Here is an 11622-nt window from a genome sequence, read left to right as displayed (position 1 = left end):
CCAATAACATAAATACTTAAATAATACTAGAGAATATTGTTTAGCTTTCCAACAATATATGTGTATGTATGATAATTGTTATACCTATAGTCTATGTTGTAGTTTAAAATAAGTATGTATTTTCTAGATGGTTTCCTGTAGTTAACCTTAACAACAAATAAACAATTACCTACCTATTCAAACAATTGTTCCGAGCCTTGATAAAGATTTAATAACTATAATAATTTACCAAACCTATAGTATGGCCTATACATGCCTGCATTGTCCTTTTTACATAAAACAGAAAAATTGTGTATAAAAGCAAGTGGACAATAAATCTGTACTTAGTGTTCATTTTAGAAGATCTAACTTCTAGTTGTCACTTGTCAATAAACTTAATGAGATATTAATTTAACAGTTAAAATGCAAAAGGTGGTTTTTATATGTATTTTTGCGATCATCTACCAAACTGTGTTTGTAAGTGTGTTAACATTTTTACTCGTAAATTAAACAAAATATAAAATAAAACTGAAAATGAATACCTATAATAATAAAATATCAATACCAAAGAGTACTAAAAAGTATATCTCATAAGTTACATGGTTTTATAGACTGTTGGGTACGAGAGAACATGGATTTTACGCCAAAAACGAATGACAAATGATGATGAATGCCGAACTCTCCTTCCAAGCTCGGAAAAGGTACCTATGCTATAAACTTATAAATATTGAAAAAAAGTAAAATCTTCCTTTTTTGTAAAATGTATGTTCTAAATACCAGGCATTGACTTGCGAAACTTATAAATAAATTTAATTGTGAATATCTTTGGGTATAATAACTGTGTAAAAGCAGAGCAGAAGTAAAACAAGCAAATATAGGACGCAAATACCCACACACCCAAGAAATTTATTACAGAATGGTCGATTTTAAAACCTAGGTATAGCCTTTTAATATATTCACAGTGATATTTTTAGAAATAAACTAGCATAACTAAATAAAACTACCTATAATATAATTATTATATTCCATCTCACCAGCCACCACCATTATAATACCTATGTACTATGTAGGATAAAAATATATGTCCTACATATAGGACAATATAGCCTATAGGTAATGTAGGCTTCGACGCCACTGGTGTCTGCAGGTTGAGGTATATTTTAAGCTTTTGATATCCACAGAAATTTTTACCACGGATAATTTTATATTTGTATGACACAGGATCAAAAAGTTCACGACACTACCATCTTTTGAAACGGTGGTGGGGTTGTCAGGAATATATTATAATGGAGTATTGAAATTAGTGAATTAGTGAATTGTGGAATAGTAAGATAATATGAAAATTGAAATGAAATTTTAGAGAGGAGCTTCGCTAAATGATCGACAGTTTAAATGTATGCAAACTACCTGAGTAGATAGATATTTAACACTAATTAAGTTTCAGATAAGGCAAATGGAATGGATCATAACTTGAGGGGTATAGCAGTATATTGTCATTCCCTTCAGGCCTATTGTTAAAATATATCCTATACCTCCTATCAAAACTAATAACTATTGCTGACAGTTACATTTTTTAAATGTAGGTACACGATCGAAAAGACATAAAAAAAATAGATTTATTTTATTTTATTAGGTACCTACCTAATCACCATTACAGTAATTATCATGATTTAATAGATACCTACCTATACAATTTTAAGTACATACATGATACATCTCATTCATTTCTTACATCGTCGTAATTATACCCAATATACTTATTACAATATCCACATAACAATGAATTATTTTACTCTTATAAGTCACAACATATATTTTTTAAATAATTTATATCGGATTTTTACGGTTTACTGCATACATAACATCGATAAATTGCGGTAAGTGGCAATTTATTATGGTAGGTTACTATACCTATAACACAACTGTACTACTACTAGTAGGTACTGTGTAGTTCTATAATACACTACAGTATAAGTAACTATTGCACCAAATGTACCAAATGAAAATTTATAATTATTTTATGAAAATAAGCAAAACAATTAGAAAATAGTTTTATGGAATTACCCTCATAGGAGAATACACGGTCGATACCTATACCCATTTGGGCGTAACACGTTTCCACCAAAAGTGTACCTTTCCCTTTTCCACCAATACTCGTTTCCACCAAATGAGATATTGACCACGTTTCCACCAAGACAAGTTATATATAATACGCTTATAAGTTATATTAAAAACTGCTAAAATGTTCAAATTTAATAAAAAAAAAAATTATACAATATATGGTTTAAAAGTTAGGATGAGGCAGCTAATAATAATATAACTGTATTCCGGTATTAAATAGTTTTTTTAACCTATATAGAGTTTAATACAATATAATATACTAAATGTATTAATTAAAACAAAATATTGTTTTAAATTACAGGTATGATTTTGTGAAATCTATATCATACAATTTTTAAAAAAATATCCACTAATTATTATAAAGTAACATTTTACTATTATACAATATTATTAAATCTTTTTTTTTTTATTAAATTTATACATTTGACAATTTTAAATATTATTATTATTATAAGGTAATATATACATCTAAATTATGTTCTTTATTAATTTATTACTTTTTAATAGCTTTTAACATAACTTATAAGCGTAGTATATAACTCGTCTTGGTGGAAACGAGAAAAGGGAAAGCTACACTTTTGGTAAAAACGGGTACCGCCCAAATTTTCAATTCTTATGATACCTAGTACAAATTGCAATTTAAAACATATTCATTGCTATTTACCAACCCGTAGTGGTGTAGGCGTATAACCCTTAATATACTTTAATCATTTATTCACATGGAAATACGTCTACTACTGTCTACTAATATAATACTATTAATACTATGTAGTATGTTTGCTAAATTAATATCGTGTACGCCGTCTATAGCTTGTGAGCAATCAACATTATTAATCATGTATTCGTATATAGATTAAATTTGACAGTAATACAGTATGACACATACATTAGATACGTAAAATATTTCAATAATCTATAGTCTATACTTCAACTACGCATTCTGAAAATTTGTTTCATAAAAATTAAAAAATAAATAACTATAATAGTAATAGTTAATATCAAAGTTCTTATTGAAATATATTTTAAATAAATTATAAATGTATGAACGAAAAATAGTGAAACTACCTATAACCTAAAGGTACCCATATAAAAGTTATAAATTATAATATTACCCACAGAGCCGGCCGAGCAACAGTAGTGATCCTTGCAATATGACAAGTTTGTGCCTCCCTAATCCTAAAAACGTATCAAATTTTGAGCTCTTCCACTTATTTCATATGCTGTGCCCGGCGCCTGGCTTTGATTAAATATATAATGTCTAACTATATATAAATATGTATTTTTATTTATATTATATCCAAACAGAAATTACCTTCGTGTTGTCAAATGCCAAATATACTACCCGGGTTGGACAGTACTTGGGAAAAATGTTATGAGAAATTCATACAATTCAAGGATAAACCTGAAACAAAAGAATATAAAGAAATGTCACATGGAAAAGGTAATTAGAAATTGGTATTTGGTGTTAACTTCACTCATGACTCAACATCCAATGGTTCCTCTACTACAGTATTGCAATGTATGTGACAAACTATCATAGGCGGAGATCTTGTGAAATATTAAGGGGGGCTCAAATATTTGATGACAAACAGACCCGTGGGGGCATTGCCCCCACACCCCCAACAAACTAAGTTTTACATTAGATCACTCATAAAAAAATCTTCTCGTTGACTCGTTATCATAACAACTTAAATAGTTACAAACATAAAAAAAAGAATAATTAATAAACGATTTAAATTTAAATATTTCAAACATATTTGAACTAAATTATTTATTAAAAATCTAAATCACAATCTCAAAAGAAATGTATTCCCAAGAACATCAAACAATAAGTAAAATATTATTTAGTATAAAATGGTTAACGATTCATTCAATCGCGATAAACTTTACGATAGGTTTAATACAGCTATAGCGATAGTCCTATATAATAGCTATCGCTTCTCGAGAATTAACAAAAATTAGGAAAAGAAATAATATTTTTCCCATCTAAAATAGAATATTAGAATGGTATAATGTTATTCAATATAGATGGCCAATTGGTACAAAATATCAAAATATGTACAATATTAGGTATATAAACACAGTATAATATTATTGTGAATTGTGACTTAATTGTTCGGTATATTACCGTAAATAATAAATTGGTAAATAGTGTGTGTGAAATGTACTAGGTACTGCACTTATATAATTGTGGATACAAGAATATAAAATAATGAAAAAAGTTCTGCAAACTGTACAAAATTACGGTATTGTTTGTTTAATATTCTTAGGGGGTATTTAACTTCAAATCATTTATTTTGGGGGGACTAAGCCCCCGTAAGCTCCTCCCCCCTCGATCTCCGCCTATGCAAACTATTCTTTTAGTTTAAATTGTAATTATGTTTAACCTATAAATTGTTATAGATACAACTGAAATTATGGTAACTAATGTTTACTATAAATTGTCGGAATCATTATTCTATAAATGTATTATATAAATGTTTATACTATAATCATTTTTATAACAGATCAATATTATATTATTTAATAAATAGGATACTTAATTTTGCTTTTGGTGTTCACTGATCACATTCTTTAGTTACTCGGCCATGGCAATCTGTATTTCTGTACCGGATATCTTATATGTTATATACTTTATTATGTAATTATTACATGTTTAAGGTGACCTCTTCTAATATATCTAACAAATAATAATTTAAAAATGATTAAGTCAATTTATTTATTAGAGCCACCATGTCTATTTCAATGTATTTTCATGGAATCTGGATTAACTGTAAGTATAAAATAAATACAATATATATAAAAAATAATTGAAAAAATGTAATATTAGACTAATGACGGAAAACTCAATGAAGATGCCATCACAAAAAAAATGACCGAAGGAATAAACAATGATGAAAAATGGAAGTCTACATGGAAGAAGTCTCTCGATAAATGCTTTGATGATGGTGAATTAATATAAATGGTAATTTGTAGGTAGGTATTATTATTAATTAAAGTATACATTTTTTGATTTTAGTCAAACAAGAAGATAAGAAACAAATTCTAATCATGAATACTCCAGCAGGAAGATTGATGAAATGTTTCTTAAGAGATATATACATGGTAAAATGTTTATTATTTAATTTATCCGTTTCGGAATGATGAAATTATGATATATTTCAAGTTTAAAATATTACCTGTTATAACAAATATTGTTATTTTAATTTAAAAAAATTTTACAACATGCACTGTTAAAATTGTGATTATGGCTGCAGCTGAATAGTTTGTGTAAAATCAAATGTTCTGGGTATTTTAACATTTGAATTCAATAGTTAAAACTTTGAAATCATTAAAATACATTAATGTTTGTTACCTTGTAAGATCATTATTTGACAGCAATCATTAACAATTAACATAACATTTAATTCTTAAAAAATGTTACACAATAAAATTGTTGAATAAGTTTCAATAATAATTTTTGAAGCATATAAAGGTTAAAAGAACTATTATCAATTAGAAAAAAACGATTTAATATTTACATATTATATTATATAGATTGTAAATTGAAACATAAACTGCTCTAATTTTTATATTTCTGAATAGTGATCACCATAGATAATAAGTACATTATAAAATGTGTGCATTTCCTCATATTAATTTGGTTATTATTTCAGAACTGCCCAGAAAATGTATGGGTTGAAAGTAAGTAAAGTGTTAAAGAAATTGTTTGCATTAATTTAACTATTTTATTATTTTCACAGGCTCAGAATGTCTGAATGTGAAGAATTTGGTGCAAAAATGTCCAGAAATGCCCCCGCCAGTATTCCAATCCGCACCCAAATTAATTTAATTAGGAAAATTACTCATCTATACTAGTAAAGTACATTTTTAAGATTAAAAAAAGTACTTCTTTTAAGTTGAATGTAATAGATTAATAATAAATACTTTAGAATTTAAAAAAAAAACGGTTTTTTATTTAATTATTTTTAATTTTGTTGAATAACTTGAATTTATGTGACAAAAATTGAAACAAATCTTAATTTAGAAAGACTTAATGAACATCTATGAGGGAGAGGTTTATGAAAAAACAAATATCAATAGGCACATAAGAGGGTAAAGAGTGCATAGGTACTTTTGATAGACAAGCTATTACATTTCAAAAATAAATACAAAAAACTATATTTAAGAATTTATTGAATTGTTCAGACTCATAATAACATCCCGTATCCAAAAGTTCTTTTAATTGGTGTGAAGTAGTATCTTTCCCAATTTTGACGAGTAATAGCTTCATCACTGAAATTAAAAATATTTAATGTAAAAATAAATGGATTTTACAAAAATAATTATAAATCATAATATAATAACCTTTTAGGCACTCCTACAAGAGCAACTCTAACTTTAGTATGGTCTTCTTGTTGATTAATAGTAACAGTAACAGTAGAGTATAGCCAATCAGGCCACTGTTTAGTTCTCCAATTTTGAACAATTTTTTTGCCAGGGCACTGGAATAATTAAATAAAGATAATATGCATTAATATCGACCTCAAGAAAAATTTAATTTACTTACAAGTTCTATGAATTCACCAGTAATATTTCCATCAAACAACTGAAATTTTCCACCTTTAATTGCTTGAAATGTAACAGATTGTTGAGTAAAAGCTGATACAAGCTAAAAAGAAATAATTTACAATTTTTCCAACTATTTTTTTTTTTTACTTATGACATTGATATACTAACCTCTGGTGTTGTGAGTGCATTGTAAAAATCTTCACCAGAACACTGGAATACTACATCCATTACAACAGTAGTAGTATCTACTTTAGATTTTGAATTATCATCTTTTGCACCCTATAGTCATAATTATTTATTAACTTAATTAGTTATATCAATTTCTATAACTGTAACAAGCCTTACGTTTTCGGAATTGTGAACATCTTTCAAAGATTCTTTTGGCAGTAATTTTGTTTTAGACGAATTTTCAATATCTTTTTTGGGTAAAATCATACCTTTTGAAAATTCTAGAATATATAAGTGATTACTCGTTAGTAATGTAAAGGATGTACATTTATAGTTTAAATTTAATTATTAAATTTATAGTTTAGAATTGGTTGTTATGTAATTTTTATAATATAAAAAAATGTATGTCACCAGCATAAAATTTACTTTTAAGCTCAGAAATACCTAATAAATAAATAAAACAGGAAAATCAGTCTTCAAGCATTTCCAATAAGATTCAAATGATGGAAAAAAATATATTTTGTTGTATAATTAGATTAATAGATTAAATTACCAATTTAAGTAATTGTATCATAAATTATTAATTTAAGTAGGCACCTAATAATCTTTTATAATAATAAATGTTATCCATCAACTTTCATAAAATGAAAGTATAAAAATAAATATATCTGATTTATGAAACAATTTTTTTGTATCCATAACCATTGTTACTAACTATATAGGCAGACACAGATTAAATCAGTGGTGCAGCGTGTGTTTTGAGAAAGTGTAAGCAGAAAAACTAGTGTATTGGAAATTCAATATTATGAAAATTGTTCAAATCATTTGCAACCATACTTCGACCAAATATTAGATTCATGTGAAAATACTGTACAAGGCCAACAGTATAATTTTTGAGTATATTGACAACTAGATAGCCATTTGTTTGAATCGTAATATGAAAAGTTAAAATACCGAAAATTTTTTTTACATTTTGTTTTCAAATCTTAAAGTTTTGGAGTTGGTCTACTATTATTTATAATATTCTGTTTTTCAACAAAAGTATACGACCCAAACAATTTTACTAATAATTGTTAAATAATACATTTACAATAATTATTAATATTAATTCACACCTGAAGAACATGAAGGCAAATCCATTTGCATTGTAAAATAATTAAATAAGTCTATATAATTATAAATCTATTATTTAAAATACCAATACAAAAATAATAATCATGTACATTGAATGAATCCAAACACTGCAATGCAATCGCACAAATGTACTCAGCTGTCGGTTATCGTTTTATCAGAAATAAAAATAATAATAAACCGTTTGGTACTGTGGTGTATGCAAAATCATAAGTGCTTACAAATTGCTTTTAAATACGAACCCCCCCTACGACATTGTACGTATATCGTGCCTATTAGCTCACGTAAGCAGTTTCAAAACATGTTACACTACGGCACGACGCGTCAATATCAAATATTAATAGAACGAAAATAAATTTTCCATCGTCTGTCTTATCCAACAATCGACGACGACGACCAAAACATGACGTGTTCCTCAAGATTTTCATCTTATATTCTAAACATATTATTTAATATTTTTATTATTGTTGAAAACAAAAAAAAAAGTAGTCAATGATTTAATTTGAAATGCAATTTGTTATTATAATAATATTAATATTAATATATATTTTTCCTAAGTGTAAGCAGTGCTTGCAGTGCTTACATGCACACGCTACGCCCCTGGATTAAATTGTCTATACTTGTTTCACAATGTAAAATACAAAATAGTAAAATACATCATAAAATTAGTACAGAAAATAGATTATTGAAGTTTTTGAAAAAATAGTATCATAGTATTTCATATTACATGAAAACATAAAAATTGACTGGGATGAGTATTTTGTAAAAATAATCATCTAATTATCAATTATGATACATACAGGGTGCCTACTGAGTTTGAAAAGAATTATTCGAGGACTTTTCTGAAGATAAACAGCATAAAAAAAAACAGGTAATCAAAATTTTTAGAACTGGAACACACCTTTCAGTAATTTATAAACCCAAATTAATACTATTAAATTAAAAGTTAATTGTAATTACATTGTTTGGTATCAATATCTCAATTTTATTTTATTTTAAATTATAATTTGTATAAATAAAAAAAATTGGTAGGTAATATAATATAAGTTTTTGGAAATATTTTTTATTTACTTCCAAATTTGTACCTTCTTTTAGATCCTTTATATATTTTTCAAGCTGATCTCTGATTTTACTACGCCCTTGGTGATAGAGAAAATCTTTAACTATGGTTGCTTCATTGGAAGGTTCTTTCAATGAAATATTTATCTGTTACCAAAGTAATTCATTTTTAATAACACTGATATAATAACTTATTATTAAAAATACTAATAAGATAATAATAAACACAGAAACTACAATCAAATAAGCATTAATACCTCAATTTCAGCTACACTATTTTCTTCACTTAAATTTGGTATGTTTATTGTGCCCTCTATTTCTTTGGCAGTACCACTTAATTGCCCTTTCCAGCTTAATGTTAAATCCCACTCATAAAAGAATATGAGCTTGCCCTTTCTATTATTTGCCACAGCTTCTCCTTCACAACTTTCAATCTTTGAAATCTCACATTTAGCTACATCATTTTCTAATACCATACCAACTAATAAGGCATTAAGTTTGTCTTTTGACCACTGGCATGCATTTTTTTCTGTCCTAAAAACAAATGAAAATAAACAAACCTTAGTTTTGTTATGAACTGTTTTATGTATTAGGGTCAAAAGTTAAAATAATGCCTACCTATAGATGCTATAACAAAACAATAATATCAATTTAAAAAAAAAATTGATACATATTTTAAATTTTAGTTAAGAGGGAATATTTCAAATTGACATAACTTATTATTGGTCATAATAGATACTTTTTTGAACATTTTCTAATGTACAGAAAAATTAATAAAAGCAATAATAAATCAAAAATGTAATATAAATTGTTTAACAAATCATAATCTAATAAAATTTACAAGTCAATAAATATATATATTTTTAAATCTTACTCTTATTCGTTTCAAGTATTTACCTAACTTAATTTTAAAATTAACCAGGTATTTAATTAAGCACATTTTCAAGTTTTTGCAAATTGATGATACCCAGGTATTTATAAAGAATTATAACACAGATTGAACATTTACAATAAAATGTAATGAAATGATTTATCTTTTAGAAACAAATCTAAACCCAAGAATTATTATTTTATACAGAATGCATGAAAATAATTTAACAAATTACCAATGCCAGTTGTTTACGTTAGTGGCGTCTGGACGTTCCTCAACAATCCATCGTGGATCTCCTTCACCCCATTTAGCCATCTATATAATTATGAAAATACATATATATATTATATTAATAATGTACTAAAAGAATATAAGGTACTTAATGACAGATAAATTTAATGAATAGTTTGACATAAGAAATACATCACTAGATGATTTATAAAATAAGAAATTATGTTAAGATTCTTACTATGAATTGATTAATGAATCAATACAAGTGAAAATTCTCAATCAAATGGTAATGAAATATAATTTTTTAAGAAATCCTCGTAAATGTTCTGCACCACCGCCGACGGAATATTGGAAGCGATGGAGAAACAGCGCTTAAATTTTGATATTTCAATGAAAGAATTAAATCAAGTTAAGCTTAAGACATGGAAAATTCTAGAATATTTTACAGTGTGACCAAGTTGATAAGAAACTAATATACCAGAGCGGACAACAATAGATATTATTATTCGGGATGAGAAGCTAGCGATCGAAAGAATTTAATGACAGATTATTCGGTTAAAGAAAATAATTAAATAAATATTAGAAAAATAAATAATTACCTATTTTACTTTTTGTATTAGGTACTTAACTAGAAATTCCTTCGTAACTACATTGTCGATTGTTCACTCCGCTTGGTACTATCGAAGCGACGGTAGTCTTTAAATCGTGTTTGGAATTTGAATACTTGGTTCTAATATTACAATAAATATTTTAATATTTTTAGGAAAGATTGAAATAGACACATTTTAGTCCAAAAAAAATTGTTTGAATAATAATGGACCCGCCTTTATATGACTATTGCAGTATTGCCTAATGTTTATTGCCTATATGCTTATTATTATAGTGTATAGATAAAATGTACATAAAATAATATCAAGATGTTGATGTGAAAATTTAATAGTTTTTCTACCTTAATCGAACAGAAACATTTACCGGATAGCGAAAAGTCACATAAATGTTGTATGAGAGTTTAAACAATAAATATATATATCTTAATACTGCAACAATCGACACTATTTACTGGTAAGTAACGGACGGACGGATTGACACGACGATATTAGGTTCTGTGCAATAGTTATGCCTATATGTAGGTATACGTGGAAAACACACGAATAATGAATCTTTGCTTAAACTTCAAAAAACAATTTCTTCAAACAGCGTTTACTGAATTGTGTTATCACGTAGATTAGATAACTAATGAAGGATTTAATACTTCAATTCAAGTACAAATTATTGGAGGATAATTTTAGATAATATTGGAAGGACTAAGCCCCTCAACGTCCCTCCATCAAATTTCGCCTATGAGATGACTAATAAAATCTACTTAGTCATTGACTTTAAAGGTGCTTGTAATAGTTGCAAATATAGGTAGGTATCGAGTTAAATTTGAATTCAATGATAAACTGTTATACATTATAAATAAGAACCACGATGCAGAGCAGAGACTGCAGATCTATCAGTCAATACTTGTA

General features: G+C 26.8%; 2 protein-coding genes across 2 annotated transcripts; one reads left to right on the top strand and one right to left on the bottom strand.

Annotated features, from left to right (window-relative positions):
* The first annotated feature begins 299 nt into the window (after positions 1–299).
* LOC111040283 lies at positions 300–6180 on the top strand. Its single transcript, XM_022324131.1, has 8 exons — positions 300–456; positions 591–680; positions 3406–3541; positions 4827–4873; positions 4931–5048; positions 5120–5205; positions 5757–5784; positions 5844–6180. The coding sequence occupies exons 1-8, from the start codon at positions 403–405 to the stop codon at positions 5930–5932; spliced, it is 648 nt and encodes a 215-aa protein (XP_022179823.1). The 5' UTR covers positions 300–402; the 3' UTR covers positions 5933–6180.
* A 65-nt stretch (positions 6181–6245) lies between these two features.
* Positions 6246–10505, bottom strand: LOC111040282 (activator of 90 kDa heat shock protein ATPase homolog 1). Its single transcript, XM_022324130.1, has 9 exons — positions 10350–10505; positions 10116–10195; positions 9267–9543; positions 9036–9156; positions 6997–7100; positions 6820–6930; positions 6650–6751; positions 6448–6584; positions 6246–6375 (listed from the first exon to the last, which is right to left on the bottom strand). Exons 2-9 carry the CDS (start codon positions 10193–10195, stop codon positions 6291–6293), a joined length of 1017 nt encoding a protein of 338 aa, XP_022179822.1. The 5' UTR covers positions 10350–10505; the 3' UTR covers positions 6246–6290.
* Positions 10506–11622: the final 1117 nt, after the last annotated feature.

Source organism: Myzus persicae, unplaced genomic scaffold (genome assembly GCF_001856785.1).
Source record: "Myzus persicae strain clone G006 unplaced genomic scaffold, MPER_G0061.0, whole genome shotgun sequence".
Classification (NCBI taxonomy): Eukaryota; Metazoa; Arthropoda; class Insecta; order Hemiptera; family Aphididae; genus Myzus; species Myzus persicae.
The sequence above is the reverse complement of the archived record's forward strand: the minus strand, read 5'-3'. Positions and strand labels throughout refer to the sequence as shown.